This window comes from Carya illinoinensis, chromosome 11 (genome assembly GCF_018687715.1).
Source record: "Carya illinoinensis cultivar Pawnee chromosome 11, C.illinoinensisPawnee_v1, whole genome shotgun sequence".
NCBI lineage: Eukaryota > Viridiplantae > Streptophyta > Magnoliopsida > Fagales > Juglandaceae > Carya > Carya illinoinensis.
Genome location: NC_056762.1, coordinates 14359355 through 14379047, shown reverse-complemented (window position 1 = coordinate 14379047; position 19693 = coordinate 14359355). Strand labels below are relative to the sequence as shown.

Genomic DNA, 19693 nt, shown 5'->3' with positions numbered 1-19693 from the left:
CCAAAATTACAATACATATATATATATGAGCATAAACGTTGATAGCATCCAAGAACTTCTCAAATGGTTGATTGCATCCGATTGTGATGATTTCATCCTCGTTGAATATCAATAGAAATCACTAAGTAATGGTTTATTCAATCCTAGTTTAAAACCTTAATAATATATAACATAAAATGAGTAATGGTTATGGTAGCAATTAAGAAGGTTTTATGGCCACGAACACAATAGTAAGTTAGAAACATGAGGTGGGGAAGAAGCTGTGAAGAGATGGTGGCCGGAGGTGGTGCGACAGCCCCGGAATCGATAAAAAACCGTGTGGCTTGGAGGAGCTCGTGGTGGCTAACGGTGGCTCGGATGGAGGTGAAACTTGGTGGGGATGTTCACCAGTGAGAGGGGAAGAAAACTGGATGGGTGGTGTAGGCCACACCATCGGAGAGCGGCGGTTCTGGGTTGCGAAAGCAACCGCCACAGGGGGAAAAAACAGAGCAGATGCCGTGACTTCCAGGGGCTCGTGGCGGCTAACGGCTGGTCCGATGGCTCTAAAAATTGGTGGGGATGATCTCTGGTTGAGGGGAAGAGAATGGTGGGGGTGGTGCACTACACGGCAGTTGGATGGCGGAGAACCGGCCGGTCAAAGGGGTGGCAACGGAAAGAGGTGAGGAGGGTTGTTCGGCACACGCGGGAGAGAAGGAGGAAGAAAGAAGAAGAAGAAGAAAAGAAAAGGAAGGAAAAAGAAAAAAGAAAAGAAGAGAGAAAAAGAAAAAGGGAAAAAGAAAAGATGAGGGAAAGAAATGAGGTCCAGTCCTCACTTCCGGAATCCAAAAACTGATCTGCCGAAAAATGATTTTAAAAACATAAAACGACTAAAATAAATTAAACACAACATCAAATAAATTAAAACCAATTTAAAATACAATAATTTAAAATAAATAAACCAATATATTAATTAAATTAAAAACAACCCTTCAGTGAAAATACACGTAAAAGCGGGTCATCACATCATCCCCTCCTTAAAACAAATTTCGTCCTCGAAATTTGCAAGATCAACCATCAACGCCAAAAAGATACAAGATACAACTCTGAACCTAATTGAGAGATACATATTATCGACAACTCCCAACAAATCCAAAGGTTATTATCTTTACATCATAAATTACTAATATCAACGACGTCTCTGCTTTACCTTCCAACTTTCATCCCATTCCAGCTTTGTTAACCTAATAGCCACTTCCAAAGTTAACCATCCATAAACCAAATTGCACGACCAAAAGATTAATCTTCCATTAAAACTTTGAATCACTACTAATTCCTCAAAATCAACACAAAATTGGAACTTCTAAGAATCTCCAAAAATCATGCTTTCGCGCGCACTCTGATAACTCACCAAAATACATAAAAGGCTATATCCTCAAAAATTAATATCATGAAGAACAAGCTCAATCCACACCTAATCAGAAGAAAACTTTTACCACATTTCCATAGAAAATCATATACCTCCAAAACCCACAAATCTCCATTCATTCCTCAGTTGGCCATCGCTGCCTCAAACAAAAACCAACATTCCGCAAAAATACATACATTGATTAATGACAGAAACCAGTACTAATCAACCTCCAGGCCCCAATTTGAAAACACATAACCCCATCCCAAAATACACTTGTCTCTTCTAAAGATAAGGAACATCTCCAAAAGGCCCAAGTCCTTTCTAGCTAACCAACGAAAGCGCCTTTAACCTCTATCCGATATCCCACACTTCAAGCTCATTACCTATATTATGAATAACATCTAATCTTGCAATAACTAACTCACTATAAACTACCATTGACTTCACCTAGACATAATCAAAATGCTCTTGATAACTCACCCACCTACTTGTATTCTCAAAAACTCTAGTTTTAGCAAAACTAATTCCTTCAATAGCACTTCACAAATAAACCTCAAGACAGGCCATACTGTTTAAATCTTCAATCCATCAAAAACTATTAAACAACATTCAAGGATCCTACTGCTTCATTACTTCATACATATGATCATGCTACCCACCGTTGATGCACAAATTCAACTTCCAAGATTTATTACTTCATACACCACACATGGTGACCTAACGATCTCCTTTCAAGTTAAATAACCATATCCCCAATTCTCCCACTAGATACTTGATCTCCAAAGAAAAGTATAGCCTCGCCAATTTAAATTCCTATGACTTCAAGTTACAATTAATTCTCAAGATAAACACAACAGTCGTTTCAAACCATCATCCCAATGGGTAACCCGCTTCGACTGCACATTCTGTTCAACTTACCAAACAACTCAAAGCCAAAATCTCTTGAATTTAATATTACCACACAGATTCCTCTTCAACTCCTACCAAGCCAAAATAGATGAGACTAGGACCCGCACTCCCTGGAATCCATACTCACTTACCATTACTACTCATCGATCTCATGTACTCTTAGCCAACACCACGAATCATTCAAACGTACAAGTGATCCATTATCACATTTCCATCACCTGGACTTATATCCTCAACTCAACAAGAATCATTCCTGAATCTACTCAACTTGTATCCTTAAATCAGCAACTAGCCATTGCTTAAAGTTTGGTACCGAGAATGACCTTAAACCTGCTAAGAATCCATTCCCAAAAGTCTAAGGATCGTATAGCCTCAAATTCAATCGTATTTAATACCAACACAAAATCTACTATTTCCAACACCCTGATGGACCTATATCTTTCGAGTCGATAGAATCATTTCCTGAAATCTGCCACTACAACCTCGGGTTAACAATAAATATTTTTCTAAACTAGCTCGATATATTCAATCCTCAAAGAAATACACAAACTAGATCATTACCTTCAATTCTCAAAGGAATCTACTCTAGAAAAATTTTCATATCAATAACTCAACTCTATTCAACCCCATTTTAATGGTTACAAACTAATCACTCACTGGAGTAGATCAAGCTATAGCACTAAGTCTGTAAAACTAAGAATTCAATTCGTATTATCAATCAGTCCTTCAACTCTGCAATTCTAAAACCTTAAATCAAATAAGAATCATCTTCCGGAACTTCTTTTTTTTTTTTGATGGAAATACTTCACTGCATACATTCATAAACGAACTTACAACTGTGACTTATCAAATTGGAGAACCAGACTATAAGCCAACTAACGCAACTGCTCAGGAGCTTCCCCGTCAACAAATTTCTTTGTGACAAACATTGCCTAAACTTCTATACCTCCTCTCTTGACAGCAGTCAAAAGAAAAAACTCTCTGTTAAAGCAGAGATAAAACGACCTTTCTTCCGAAGAAGAGAGGTACACCCACGCTCCGTCCTCCCAAGGAGGAGTACAACCACACTTTCTCTGCCCAAGGAGGAAGAGTACCAACACCTACCATCCTCCAAAAGAGGAGTAGGATAAACACCCACCTTCCTTTAAAAAGAAGTGGGACACCAGACAATTTTTTATTTAGAAAAGCTAAAACAAAACAAAAATCAAATACAGGACAGCAAAAAAAAAAAAAAAAAAAACAAGGAAAGGGCTGTACAAACAAAAGGCCCAGCCCAGGCCAAAGACCCAACATTCTCGTGGGGGCCCATACCATTACAAAAGGAGGCGCCTAAACTAGGTTAGGCTTGGATCGGGCTAGGGTTTCTTCACTACAACCCGCCGCCCCTTCTTCCTTCTCTGTTACTGTGCAGCGTGAGCTGCTGCTGCTGACCAACACCACAAGGCACGGGAAGTCCCACGATGCCTAGATAAGCCTGTCAAACCGTCGGCCAGAACCAGATAGAGAAAAACCAGCAGCCCCATCGCTTTGTTACGAAACCCATTACTCTGTTGTGAAATAGAGCACCAAGCCTCTTGCCGTCGAGCCACCCCGCCGTATCCTCGCCTCACCATAGTCCATTGCCGTCAGCCTTGCATCAACAAGAAAGGGTAGCTAGCTTCTCACCCTTCCAGATCCACCTATTTGTTACGCCCTCGCCGCTCGTCTCCTCTGCAAAGCGCCACCTCGCAGGGTTGCTTGGGGCCCTTACCGGTTATCCTCGCTTCAGGATGGCGCTGTAACTAGGGGCCAAGAGCTAAGCCACCATAATCGCAAGAGCCAACTGAGATAAATCCAAACCGAACCAAAAAACAACAGACGAGACAGGAAAAAGAAAACAGAAAAACTAAAGAACAAAACTAAAGGGAGGAGGGTGGGAGGGAGGAGCCGAGGCTCCCACCTCCCTCAACGGCGAGAAACGATTTGATTTCTTTCTAGAGAGGGGGCAGAGCTTCTCTTTCTAGTTTTTGAAGAGTTCTGGGTTGGCGAACTTCCGGAACTTTTAAGATCAAGGAACTTACATCCCATAAAAGAAAAAAAAAAAAGACTCCCAAATCTTTCAAATTCTAAAACATTACTAGATAATAAATCATTTTCTGAAATTCTCAAGATTGGTAATTTTAATCCAAAACATTCACCTTAAAAGCTTGTAAAATCGAAAGCCCCAATTGCCACCAAATTATTCATTTGAATTAAGAAATCTAAAACTCGAAATTTAATTATTCCACCCCAAAGCTTGTCGAACCTAACACCTTAATTACCATAAACTTATTTTCCTAAAATCTATAAGGCCCCAAACTTTAAAACTTTGCTGAAACTTCATAAAATCTATCCTTGAAATTTGTTGAACTTACAATCTACTACGTTATAGACCATTTCATAAACTCCATGGAACTAAAGAACTCAATTATTCTTCTTCCCTAAAAGATCACCCAGATCATGCCATTCTCTCCAAGCCTTGATAATGTAAAAAAAAAAAAAAAAAAACAAACCACACCAGGCATTCATCACAAAAGATTAGATTAGACCCATACCTGCCATGACTCCAGCATTCTGAGTCTCCGCAGCCTCGCCTCCCACGGTACCAAGAGTCACTGCGTACATTCGAGCCCGACCTAAATGCCTCTGGTTAGTTCTACCACTGCGACGAGCTCCACAGCTTTCTTGAACTCGACTAGGGCACTCACGAGCAAAATGCCCCGTCTGACCGCATTCAAAACATTGATTACTATCCAGACGACACTCACCCTCATGAGCTCTATTACATATGCCACAAATTGGAACTCGGCCTCCCATATGCACACCGGGGGCTGCCAATATCGGATTCCTGTCCTCTGCATAAACTTTTGTGGCGATCCAGAACTGCTTCCTTCACCATCAATGTTCAGCCTCTTCTGACCTAGAGGGGAGCCCATACTCAAATTATTCTCTTGCTCCACAAGAGTGGCCAAATCCACTAAATCCTGAAAAGTGGATATCCGGCGGCTATCCACCATATGGCGTATATCAGGACTTAGACCCTCCTGGAAACGCTCGGCTCGCATTTCCTCTGTGGCAATGAGGTGGGGAGCAAATCGCCCAAATTCTATAAATCTTCGGGCATACTGTTCCACAATCATGCTCCCTTGGACCAAGCTTGAGAACTCTCTTGTTTTTTCTTGCCGCCTCACGGAAGCGGGAAAGAAGCGATCATTAAATTCTTTCTTAAAGCGCTGTTAGGTCAAAGCGGCGATAGACCCCAAACCTTAAACAAAATTCCCTTAAACATATCCTTCAAGTTTGTTGAACCTACACTCTCCTATGCTATAGCCTCGTTACATAAATTCTACAAAACCTTGACCTCAATCATCTTAAGCGACTTAAAGCTAATTCCTCTCCTCATTGCTACGTGAGTTCCCACCTTACAAAGATTACCTAAACTATGACATTCCCTTCAGACCTCAACATCATACAAACAAACCACATCGCTAAAAAAATTCAAGCCTATTACACTAAATGTTCATGCCTAATAATAATATCCTCGATTATACCGCCTTCCTGCCACGACACAACCTTTGACCCCCTTTAAGAAAAACAAATAAAACCAACATAAAACCAAAACCAAAACCAAACCACACAACAAGAACCAAAAAGAAACCAGCATGCAATAACATAACTAAATAAACAAATACAAGCAAACTAGCTCAAATAAATTCAAAACAAATAAAACAAATCAAATAGCAACCATACTTAAAATAAATTCTAAAACGCAACTTTAAAAACATTCTGGTACTACCTACGGGACATGTGGTTTTACCCAGAGCCAAACCGCTCTGATACCACCTGTGACGCCCCCGAATCCCCACGCACGAACACGGGAAAATCGAGACGTCCGAATGATGACAACACGAGTCACCACCTTATCGACAAGTGCCAAGTGTGTGTAAAAGCAACAAATGTGCAAAAAGAAACACGTAGCGGATAACGAAAGTCATAACTAAGTACCAGAATTTTTTCTTGTTTAATACCAAACTGTTCAAAACTTACATATTAAAATATTACAAAATATAAATATAGATTCAAACCAAACTACAAGCTTAAACTTCAACTCAAAACTCCAGCGGAGCCGCATCCTCGGGCTCAGCCTCCTCCTCCTCCTCGAACTCTACACCAAAAACTGCGGTACCAAAAATGGTGCCGCAGGTAAGTAAAATCCAAACACCACTAGATAAAAGCATATTAAAACTCAAACAATATGTATGAAGAATGCCAATGCACGAAACTCATAAAACCATATTTTATTCCACACGTGCCAAAAATTCCATTTGGCCCAAAAACATATTATTTCCAAATATCACGCTAAAAGTCACATTTGGCTCATAACCAACTTAATCCATTAACTAATTAATCCGTATGCACCATGACCTCCTCTAGGGGTCATCCGCACACCCTGGCTCCTGTGCCACACCGCAGGTAACGACCACGCGTGTGACACCTACATGAGCGATGCCCAGTTCCGTGCCCGCACATTCGTAGCCAAACATCCTCTAGCCCTTGCTAGCGAAGGGCCACGGAGTCGGTGCGTAGAGCGATGCCCAGTTCAGCGCCCGGCGCGTTCGTAGCCAAGCATCCTCTAGCTCCCGCTCCCGTCATCACCTAGCGACAACTCAGGGGACGTCACTTAGTATATTATGCTCCCGAGTGACCAGAGGAGCTCCACCGAGATAATAACCTATCCCGACTTGGACTCGTGAGACACACACACCCGAAAGTCCATTTACTCCAACAAAACATGATTTTCTCAAATAATTAAAATGCATGTGCATGCACCATGTAAAAGCAACCACAATGCACAAAACAACAATCCAAGCAACTCCGTCTTCATCCATCCAACCCCCGAACTCCTTGGACTCAGTCCGGAATCAACCAACCAGCAGATAAATATTTATCGTAAGAGAAAAATACATTTAAATCTAAAAGTAGAGTTTGAAAAATACTTATAACGCTATATGGTATTTTTTAACAGCTCGCGGCGTTGCAAACGGCGGAGGAAAAGCAACATAACAGTGTAATTTATACTGTGGCCGTGGGTAATAAACTAACCACTTTCAAACAGGGACAAACCAAGGCGCGAAATTGATAGGGGATGGTCTTGAGATAAGGAAATGAGTTTTGGCCGTGGGTGGTGGTGAAAACAGCGGACGAAGCGAAAAAAACTCAAATCGGAGTTGAGCTCGTGGGAGCTGCTCCAGCAACGGATCGAGGCCGGAAATAGGTGGTTTAGGTCGGCAAGAGGTGGGGGAAGAAGCTATGAAGAGATGGTGGCCGGAGGTGGTGCGACGACGCGGGAATCGGTGAAAAATCATGTGGCTTGGAGGAGCTCGTGGTGGCTAACGGTGGCTCGGATGGAGGTGAAACTTGGTGGGGATGTTCACCGGTGAGAGGAGAAGAAAACTGGGTGGGTGGTGTAGGCTATGCCGTCGGCGAGTGGTGGTTCTGGGCTACGAAAGCAACCGGCCACTAGGGGGAAAAACAGAGTAGGTGCCATGACTTCCAGGGGCTTGTGGAGGCTAACGGTTGGTCCGATGGCTCTGAAAATTGGTGGGGATGATCTCTGGTTGGAGGGGAAGAGAATGGTGGGGGTGGTGTACTACATGGCTGCCGAACGGCAGAAAACCGGGAGGTCAAAGTGGCGGCGACGGAAAGAGGGAAGGAGGGTTGTTCGGTGCACGCGGTTGAGAAGGAGGAAGAAAGAAGAAGAAGAAAAGAAAAAGAAAGAAAAAGAAAAAAGAAAATAAAAGAGAAAAAGAAAAAGGGAAAAATAAAAGATGAGGGAAAGAAATGAGGTCCAGTCCTCACTTCCGGAATCCAAAAACTGATCTGCCGAAAAATGATTTTAAAAATATAAAACGACTAAAATAAAACCAATTTAAAATACAATAATTTAAAATAAATAAACCAATATATTAATTAAATTAAAAACAACCCTTCAGTGAAAATACACGTAAAAGCGGGTCGTGACATCCAGGTTCTAAGTTTCTACTGATGCTCTTGTTGTTGTTTTTTTTTTTGTTAAAAAAAGCTTATATGTTATTTATTGTTTTTAAGAAAAAAATAGTGTTGAAAAGGTTTTTTTTTTAATTTTTTTTATTTATCTAAAAGCCTATATTTATAAAACTAAATATATCAAAATGGAAAACTAAATTTATGTCTAATAATTATGTCAAACTAAATTTATCTATATGCCTACTAAACAAATAATTAACTTTTTAACTAAGTGCATGGAAAAAAAAAATCAATATTCATCATCTAAAATGCATGCGTCGTATACGATAATTCACTACATATTACATTGTTTGAACTAATTTGCTAAGAATATTACAAAACATGTACATTGCTTTAATCAAACTCCAATACACAACAAATTATTTACAAAAAACCAGAAAATTTTCCATCATGGTATTTCTCCCTAATTCTTGCAGCTTAAGCATGCCTCTTCTCTACAGATAATAGAACCATGAATTAATGGAATTGATATCACAGATATAGAAATTAACAGTAGTAGGTTAAATGGTTTAATAAACAAATATGAGATATAATAATTATTTTACACAACCCCAAAATTGTAATCCATACCCAAGTAGAGTTCCAAAAGAGTAACTAGAGTTGTGAAAACTAAGTGAAAACAGAGGCAACAAATTACTACCAAGAAACAAAAGGATTACTAGCAAGAGCAATGTTAATAGCAGTTATACCATACAAGAAATAGATTACTAGAAATCTCAAAGCTTCCATCATCACTAATAGAGGCAATCAATTAACCAATTGAGGTACAAGGGAGAAAACGTAACCAGTATTACTCAGCCCATAACAATACTAAATATCCATTTCAAGATGAGCAATGTTTACACCCAAGACCTTGTGCTAGGCATAAGTTACATCAAACAAAAAATACATCGAATATTAAGCAGCCTTTAGTGCATATAGGCTCTTAACTATTAATTGAAGTGTTGGCAATCAGAGAAAAAAATCTATTGCACTTACGAAATCATGTGACAATAAATAGTAAAACAATATCAATCACCATGCTCAAAACATATAGAAAAGAAACAGGAAGAGGACCTTAAAATGAAACGAAATTCGTGAAAGGGATGCAAAAAATTTAAAACATACATAAACGTTGAAAACAATGACATTCAAATCTGGAGGCGAGCACATCTCTTTGAGTTTTGGACCATGATTCTTAGCAGCCATCATAAAAATTATACCCAATTAATTTTTTTTTTTAAATCAATTTCCAGTGCTCTTGAACACAACATTACCAACACTCATATAGATCTGGCAAAAAACAACATTACCAAGCCAAAGGAAACTATCTATATAAAAAAATTAATTAATTACCTCTTGATTCATCTAGCTTGTACTCATATATAGTAATAAATCGACATTATAGTATACAGATCAATAATCGAGTAGAACCCATTTCAAACACAATGTTTTCTACAACCCAAATCAAAATAATAGCACCAACAAAAAGAGGAGTTTGTGAAATGGAGAAAAGCTCACCTTAGGTTGTAGAAGTCAACGACAGAGTGAAAACATTGAAGATGATGGCCACAAGGAACAAAACTTCAATTGGCAAATAAAGAGTCACTAGGGTTTCAGAAAGAGAGAGAGAGAGAGAGAGAGAGAGAGAGAGAGAGAGAGAGAGAGAGAGAGAGAGAGAGAGAGAGAGAGAGGGAGAAAGAAGAAGACAATGATGATAGAGGGAAAAGAAGACGACAATGGAGCGAGAAGACAACGACGACAAAGGGAGGTAGGGTTTATGAATCCGGTGTCAAGAGGCAGCATTGATCGGAGAGAGAGAGAGAGAGATAGAGAGAGAGAGAGAGAGAGAGAGAGAGAGAGAGAGAGAGAGAGAGAGAGAGAGAGAGAGAGATTTGAAATGAATTGGGGGGCGGGGCGCGGAAGTTTAGACCTAAAAACTAAAGAGTTCTGCTATATGTAAGCAGACGACAGACAAAAATGCGGATGAAAGATGACATGGCAAGTAAAAAAAATATCAAAAAAAAGGAAAAAGAGGGAAACGCGAAACGTGCTTCAGAAGCTTCAGTTTCTCCCGTTCGCTGTAGCATCTACAATACGATCGTCCCTACGAGCACTTCCTCCATGACGACGCACATCCATTTTCAGATTTCTTCCACCATTTTCAGTGTTGCAACCAACCCTCTCATCAGTTAACTCTATTTTATCTATCTCTCACTTTCTCTATTTTGATCCTCAAGTGGTCTCTGTTCTGGTCCATTTTCTACCATTAGAGTACATGGTAGTCTCAGAAGGAGAATCTCACCTAGCATTCGACTTTCAAATGTAAAAATCGGCTTCCCGAAACGGTATTGGCTTCTATATTTTTAGTTTTCTTATTTATTTGAAAACAAGCATGTAGCTTTTCACCCAGGTATTTTTTTGCTCTTGTATAACGAGTTGGTGTTTTCCTTTACCTTACAAAGTGTTATTTATTTTGGTTTACAACCAAAGATAGTGTACATACCTGCTGCTCGAGGAAACCAATCAAAGAAGGGGGGTTGAGGCTGCGTTGGTTGGTTTCTTGAAGATTGAGGCCAGAGTAAGGGTCTTAGGCTTGTTGGAATAGAAGGTAAAGAAAATTAGGAAATTAGGAAGGCATTTCCTATACTAACGCAAACTGGTGACTGCATTAAGGCACCCATCCCATCTCATGCTTAAAGAACTAATTGGATATCATGGGACTATCAATCCTATACTAATGTAGACTAGTGAAGACAAAAACTCGTACACAGCAATAAGTGAAACCATGGTAATTCATGGAAAGTTCTTCCAAAAAGGCAAGAGCTCAACTCCAAGGAATTTGGGTGACCCGCTGGCTTTCAGCATTGTATTGGGTATTGCACAATGACTCAATTTCTCATCAGTTTCAATAAACATAGCTTTGAAGGAGACAATAGGAGCATTTCAACCAGAAACAACATCTGATATCAATTTGATACATAGTCGAAAGGAGGAAAACAAAAGGTTATAATTTGACAAATCAGATGTATGTGCTTGCTCTTCTTCTTCTTTGCCCTTTTTAATTTTATTTATTTATTTATTTTTTGCTTAGAAAAAAAATATGTCCACATCTATTCATACATACAAGCATTGAAATAGAAGTGCACATTCATTAAAGTATTTATAAATTTAACATGCTCAACAATAACGTATAAGACATAATTTCTTATATTTAGTTCTATACTAATATCTATTTCAGCTAGAACTTTTAGAATCTCTAGAATTTCTCAAATCTAGACTATCCAAGATAAATGGAAGCATGCACATAAACTGTACAGGTGCAAGCATGCATGGCTGTACGTATTAAGTCCCCTTAATAAAGTTTTCGCCATATCACTTTAGTTTCAAAATTATACATTATTCTAAGCTTCCATAATATCTATTACTGTATACTGCTACCAAGGGAAATAGGTCATATCAAGCTAAGCTCCAAATTATCGTGTTTAGTATAGGACTATCAATGACTGCATTATATAATTTGCAAAGCACTCAGATGGCATAGTGTAATCGTAATATAAATTTAATTTCATTTGTTTTCCATGATAAAAGCTATTTTTAGTTGAGTAGCATATCAGAGATTGATCTTCAAGATTTACTAGCCCAAACAACCTGAGGCAGTGATTAATCATCAAGATTTACCATTACAAACAACCTGAGGCAGTGATTAGTTCTGTTAAATAAGCATAATTCGAAATATTTAAAAAAGTATCATTTTTACAAGGTCGGATTTTTACTCTTCTTATAGCCCATATAATTTTATTGTTTGCAGTTCTGAATCAAGCTTCCAACAAAGCATATAAAGAAGAAATTGAGGAAATAAGACTTTATGCCACTCTCAGAATTGACATAAAAGTTACTAATCAAACAAGAGAACTAACATAAAAGTAAAAACTATGGCCAAACCCCAAAGAATGGAGACTTTATTGCATTTAAAGTAATTTATATAAGCTAATTTTTAATGTATAAAAATATTCTGTAGTTGGAGAAAGGGAAGGAGCATGCATCTTCCTCTACACCTCCTACCGCAGATCCAGCAACAAATCCTCTGTCCCAGGTAGGAATTTTACAATTTTGTAATATTCAACTTTTAAACCATTATTGTTGCCCAGATAACTAACACAAGAGGAGGGTGAATTGAGTTGTATTAAGAAAAAAATAACAATTATAAATCAAATATACAATATAAAATATAAACAAAATACGAAATAGCAATAAATATAAAGAGTAAGGGTAAGAGAGAAGCAAACTCAGTACGTTAACGAGGTTCGGCCCACTGCCTACGTCCTCGCCTTAACCTACCCCTTGAGGATCCCCAAATTTACTATTCAACCTCCTTCAGGTGGAGATAAAAACCTATTACACCTTTGAACAACACCACTACAAAGGATCTATGTAGAACACCCTCTACACTTGCAATCACCTTACGTGGTGATTCAACTATTCCCTGTGTAGAACACTTTCTACACGCACAAGGGTTATACACACCCTTTTACTGATACAAGAGATGATAGTGGGTAGGTTATCAAAAAACACTCCTTAATGAGTGAAATAAGAACAATACAATGCAAACAATATTTCTCTCAAAATGAACAAGGATTAAGGCTCAATGCTTAGAGAAGAGAGAATGAAAGCTTTGAATGAATGTTGTATGCTTTTGGTATTGTGAATGTGAAGCTCTCAAATGATCTATTTGTAGGCATATGAGACTTCATATTCAAATTTAAAAAGATTCACATATCAAAGACAACATTATTTAATTTTTCAAAAAAAATCAAATAAAAGGTTCTTCTTTTTCAATTGTCAAAGACAACATCATTCATTTTTCAAAAACTTCAAACCTAATCTTTTAACTTTGGCATATGACAAAAGGAGCACACTTTATTTTCAAAAAATTCAAACCTAATCTTTTTAATTTTTGCATATGACAAAAGGAGCACGATTTACTTTTCAAATATTTCAAACCTAATCTTTTTACTTTTGTATATGACAAAATGAACACACTTTACTTTTCAAATTTTTCAAACAAAATCATCTACCTTTTGCATAAGTCAAAAAAAGCATCAATCACTTTTGAAAATATTCAAATAAAACATACACATGTGAAAGATGACAATCAATCATCTTTAATATTTTCAAAGTTCAAACCTTTAATCATGTAATGCACATGTGAAAGATGACAATCAATCATCTTTCAAAATTTCAAATTTAATTTTCAAAATATTCATGCACATGTGGAAAATATATTTAAATGCTTTATGATAAAATATTAATTTTGAGCCTTAATCCTAATTTCAAATTTTTAAGAGATTTACAACATTACTCTATGACTTTAATGTGAACTTGTTCCCTTCTTGCTCATGCTTGGTTCCTTGATGTGCTTGACTCTATTGTGTAGACAACTTGAGCTTAAGACTCATTTATTCTTTGAATTCATTTGTTATCATCAAAATCCATGTGTAGATATATAATTACACAAAGCTTGAAACCTTGGGCTCAACAATTATCATAACTGGTTTTGTTCCGTAGTTGCCACAAATACATCTTTGTTTCATAATCATTTTTATTTTATATGTTAGGTGATACCAATACCAGTCAATCCGGATTTGTCAAAGTATATGCATGGTTTCCATCCACCAATGCCCGCATGCGTGGTTACCGTTTGTGGAGCGTCCTGATGCAAACCCATTTACATAGACTAGTCAGGTGATAAATTATTTTTGTTAGGTACTGCGCTTATTTTTATCAATGCTTGTAATCAATTTAATTCATTTTGAGGGTGTAATTTTTGGGAAATCCACTACCCCCATTTCACTCATTAGTTTTCTATCCGATTGATTTACACTCGACAAGTTCAAGCCATGTGGATGAAGTCCAAAATATATCACCTTAGTCTACTGGAAAAAGTATGTTTACGCCCACCATTCATGATACTGTTGAACCCAAAGATGTCGATCAGTCTGGGGATACTGTTGATCCCAAAGTTGTTGATCAGTTCGGGGATACTGTTGAACCCAAAAATGTCGATCAATCCGGGAGTAGAAATCCTATGCATACTAAAGGGGCAGATATCGTTGATCCGAAGTTGGGAATGGTGTTTAAATCTAAAGAGGAGTTACTTTCTTATTATAAAAGATATGGGCAACAATGCGGTTTTGGGATTATGACACAAAGGAGTCATAGGTTTGAGGATGGAAGCATTAGATATGTCACATTGGGTTGTGCTCGTGATGGGAAGGCACAAAACCATACGACAAATGTTGCGAGGCCACGTCCGACATCAAAGACAGAATGTAAGGCAAGGATAAATGTTACGTTAGAAAAAGGGGTGTTGAAGGTGTCTAGTGTTAACAATTCCCATAATCACGGCCTAAGTCCACAAAAGTCAAGGTACTTTCACTGCAATAGAGAAGTGAGCGAGTCTGTTAAGAGAGTGTTAGATATAAATGATCAGGCTGGGATCAGAATAAATAAGAGTTTTGCCTCTCGTGTACAAGAAGCGAGTGGGTTTGAGAACTTGCCATTCAATGAAAAAGACTATCGTAATTATATTGACAAGGCACGCCACCTTCGACTTGGGAAAGGTGGCGCTGGAGCCCTCCGTGAGTACTTTGCTCGGATGCAATATAAGAATGATGGGTTCTTTTCACTGATGGATATCGATGATGACGGGCAGTTGAGGAATGTATTCTAGCAGATGCACGAAGTAGGGTAGGCTACAAATATTTTGGAGATGTCGTCACATTCGACACAACATATTGGACTAATAGATATGGGATGCCATTTGCACCCTTTGTTGGTGTAAACCACCATGGCTAGTCAATTCAATTAGGGGCAGGATACAGAAACGTTTACATGGTTATTTCAGACTTGGTTGACCTGTATGGATGGTGAAGCTCCCAAGGCTATTATCATAGATCAAGATAGAGCCATGAAAAATGCAATAAGTCTCATCTTTCCAAACACCCAACACAGATTTTGTTTATGGCACATATTGAAAAAATTTCCTAAGAAACTAGGTTCGCATGGTGCATACAAAACTGGTTTGAAAAGTCAATTGCTAAATTGTGTGTATGACTCTCACACAATAGAGGAGTTTGAGGGCTCTTGGGAAGTGTTGATTACGAAGTACAACTTACAGGAGAATACTTGGTTGAAGAGTTTATACACTAAGCGTACGTATTGGGCACCGGTGTTCATGAAAGGAGTTTTCTGGGTTGGAATAAGTACAAACCAACGAAGCAAGAGCATGAATGCTTTTTTTGACGGGTATGTTCATGCTAAGGCAAACTTAAAAGAGTTTGTCGATCAGTTCGGTAATGCATTGAGGAAGAAGATTGAGAGTGAAAGTGAGGCAGAATTCCACTCATTCAATGTTACAATTCCCGTCGTCTCTCCCTCTCCATTTGAGAAGATTTTTCAAGACATATACACTTGCAATAAATTTAAAGAAGTTCAAAAAGAAGTAATAAGGATGCTTGCAACTCTCCCAACTCTACACCAAAAGGATGGTGTAATTGCAATGTACCATATAAAAGATGAAGTAAATGTTGATGATTTCATCAAGGAGGTGACCCACACAGTATACTTTAATGAGGTCGAATACAACGTGAAGTGTTCATGTGCCTTGTTTAAGATGAGAGATTTGTGTAGACATGTATTTGGCATTATGAGAGTTAACAAAATCCATTCGGTTCCAAAAAAGTACATACTAGATCAATGGAGGAAAGACATAAAAATGACATACACTCTTATACGAAGTAGTTATGACTTAGTTGATCAGAGGCCTGAAGTTAGCAGATATTCACGTATCATCAAGAAATGCTACGAAGTAGCCACAAATGCATTTTCATTTGATGAGCACACTGTGGATATGCTAGCTAAGCTAGATGCGATGAACTTAGGCTACCGCACCAACAAGCCGCCCTCGAAGGTTGTAATTTATAATGCCGACACAACAACAACTACGAGTTCTAAGAATTTCCTGAGTCCTCATGTAGTCAAAGGAAAGGGTAGATCGCCATCTCTTAGGAAAAAATCATGCATTGAGAGAGTGAAACCCACAACGAAGAATGCTCGCCCCAAAGGAAAACGTAAACAGGTTAACTGAGTGCATTTTTCTGAATATTTTAACTTTTTATATTGTTATAAAATACATATATAAATTGAAATTTATTAATATATATATATATATGATTTTTTTTGCTTTGTAGCCGCATGGAATAAAAGGCGAAGTTGTTGGAACGTGCAGGAATTTATTTGGCCAAACAGATATTGGGACACAACAAAATATCCCAGTTGAGGTAGCTTTATAGGTTTTTAATGATATGACAGATTTTATTTAGCTTTTATTAGATATTGACCAATTCTATGCTATAGCTTTACTTTGATCTAATATTCTGCTTATGTATTGTTAGCCATCACAAAACACTACCGAATTGTTAGACTTTAGTGTTGTTGAGTTAGGCTTTCCAGTGAATGAGACTCAAGAAAGTGTAACTGGTCTTCTTTAACTACTTGATACTGAGTAAATGTTCCATATGAGTACTTGTGAGTATGTAGGTTTGATTTTTAACTTATATTGTAATGTTCACAGATGCAACTTGGGTTGGATGGAACCCAGCCAGATAGCTTGTGTGAGACACAACCATCGCAATGAGACACTTTATGGGGTTTGTATCTTGAATGCTTATTCACTAATATTCTTTCTACAGTTGCTTGCTTACGGAGTAATGCAAAAATATGACTTTATGGTTGTGTGAGAGTGTGTTCTGTTTTTCATGACTTAGTTGTTCATTAATGTTCAAGAAATATACAAATAGATTTATTTGGCATGCTGATGGGATGTTTTATTAATAACCCAAAGTTGTTGGGTTATTAGTTTTCTTTAAATATTTTCAACTAGAATGGTTATTTCACTAATACTTGTGCTTGTTAGTTTATTTCTTTTCTTTTTAAATCAAGTTTCATCTTAATTTATGCTATCGATTGAGCATATATACTTGATTTGGTGTGCTTTGATTTCAATTGGAGAATGGGTAGCTTCATGGCAGATTTGTACAAAAATAGGGAGAGTAAGAAGAAGAATGATGGGGAGTCGAGCAGCTCGTAAACCACCATGGGTGATGATGTATTGCAAGATATTTTGAGCAGGACTTGCAAAAGATTTATCCATATGGTGTACATTTTTTTTTTTATGGGTGGACACTGAGCTATTGTAATTATTTTTTGATGGGTGGACATTCGCATGTGATTATTTTTTGATGGGTAACGAGAGCAATTGTAATTAGTTTTTTATTATACGAGAGCATAAGCTCTTGTATGTTCTCAGATTACCACAGGTTTGAACTAGAAGTTGTAATGGATACACAAATTGAGAGTAGAAATATTTATCATGCTATTTTCTACTCCTTGTTTTTCATCAGTTAATTTGTACTATGTTTTCTTTTACTTAAATGTTGGTGCTTTTGGATTTAGAGAATGGATTTTTCTTAGTGTCAATAAATTTGATAGATTAATTTGTCCATGATTAGGCTTCAGGAAAATTTACAGGTTTCACTAATATTGGCATTTTACAAGATTTTCATTTTTCTTGGATTCGGGCATGAAAAGTCAAGTTATAGATGGAACCTGCCAATTTTGCACTGTTTTTAATTTTGGGTTCTTTTTTGATGCTTGAATGCCCAAAGTGAATGCTTGGCAAGATTAACATGATGCAAAAATGGGGATGTGGCAAAAAAATCCGAAACGTGATAGGTCTGGATTTAAAAGTTTGTGATTGAAACTGAGATCTAAGCATGCAAGTGTTATATATTTTGGAATTACATTGACAAGGCCAACACCTGGACAATTTGCAAAAGATATAGTTGCCTACTACATCCACCTTGCATAGAAAAGTTAAGATATATAAGTCGGACAAGAGTTTTTCAAGTGTTGTCCCACAAGTTCCAAAATATTGTACATATACAACATCACAATTTTGTACCCAAAGTGTCCAGAAAAGTACACTAAATTCTCGTTTAGTGGGTATTCTTCATGACAAGACATAGTACAAATAAAGTAATATTAAAATTGCCCAACATATATGAATATGTCTATATTGACGCCGAACTTCCAACTTCGTCTTGACAATTTCGGCCTCTCTTTTACGAACCTCTTCCATCCAATGTCGAACCTCTTCCATAGTTTTTCGAACCTCTTCCTCTAATTTTCAAAGCTCTTCCCATGTTTTCTGAAACTCCTCCTGTGTTTTCTGAAGCTCATCCTTCTTCCTTGACAGCTCAATCTCTATTTTCACAAGTTCTTGTTCTCTTTCCTGACCACTATCTGCCCATTTGAAAAAGTTGCAATGTGGTAACCCCTATATAAACAACTAAACGACATATTTATTTTGTGAATATAAATATAAAAAATTTGAGCCAAATGTTAAATGCAAGTTAATGTGAACCAATACAATTTTTGTGCCTTCATATTGTAGTTTGAACACCCAAAGAATGCTTGCCCTGGATTTCTTGGTGTATTTGAAGTTCTAAGTGAAGCAGGTGATCCACAGGTGCACATTGGGTTGTTTTCCAAAATATGATTAGCAATAGAAGATGATGAGAATGAAGATGATACATTTTCTTTACTCAACATTTTCCACCAATCTAAAGGAAGAAGAAGAAAAAGAAAAAGGAAAAAGATAAACAATCACTATCTCGTAACTAGAAGACATTGTACTTTGATCCACAGGTTACTTCAAGCAAAAATGTTTGGCCAATCAAGTTACTTCGAGAAGACAATGGTGTTATTTGTAGCACAAGTTACATATATGTCTTAGGGAGCAGCATACAGACCTTAATATCTTCAACAACAAAAAAATGTACACAGTCCATTTTGACAGTCCCAAGCAAAGTTATTTACTCCTCATTCATTCCCATTCCAACATAATTCTCTTTAAAAACAATTACATAAAGAATGCTTGGCCAATCGAACACAATAGCATGTGGTTGCAGAATTTGATAATAAAAAACAAAAAGAATCCTATAAGTGTGATATTCTACACTAATATAAATGTCAATCAGTTTGCTGTTAACAATTATTTATAGAATGAGTTATAAAATAACTGTACAAATTAAGTATATCATTACCCAATTAGTTTTAATTTTAATGCATATGATGGTAGTAGTTTTAATGATCGGCCCAAGTTCAGTAAAATTAAACCTATATGTCAAAATTTGAGAAAATTTTGCGGTAACAATTGATGATCAAACAGCTCATTAATTAACTCCTAAAAACTAAAACAAACACAACAAG

At 37.4% G+C, this 19693-nt stretch overlaps 1 protein-coding gene across 1 annotated transcript; it reads left to right on the top strand.

Annotated features, from left to right (window-relative positions):
- The first annotated feature begins 15920 nt into the window (after window positions 1–15920).
- On the top strand, window positions 15921–17057 carry LOC122282235. The gene is made up of 4 exons (XM_043094187.1): window positions 15921–16499; window positions 16612–16701; window positions 16816–16893; window positions 16995–17057. Exons 1-4 carry the CDS (start codon window positions 15921–15923, stop codon window positions 17055–17057), a joined length of 810 nt encoding a protein of 269 aa, XP_042950121.1.
- The last annotated feature ends 2636 nt before the right edge of the window (window positions 17058–19693 follow it).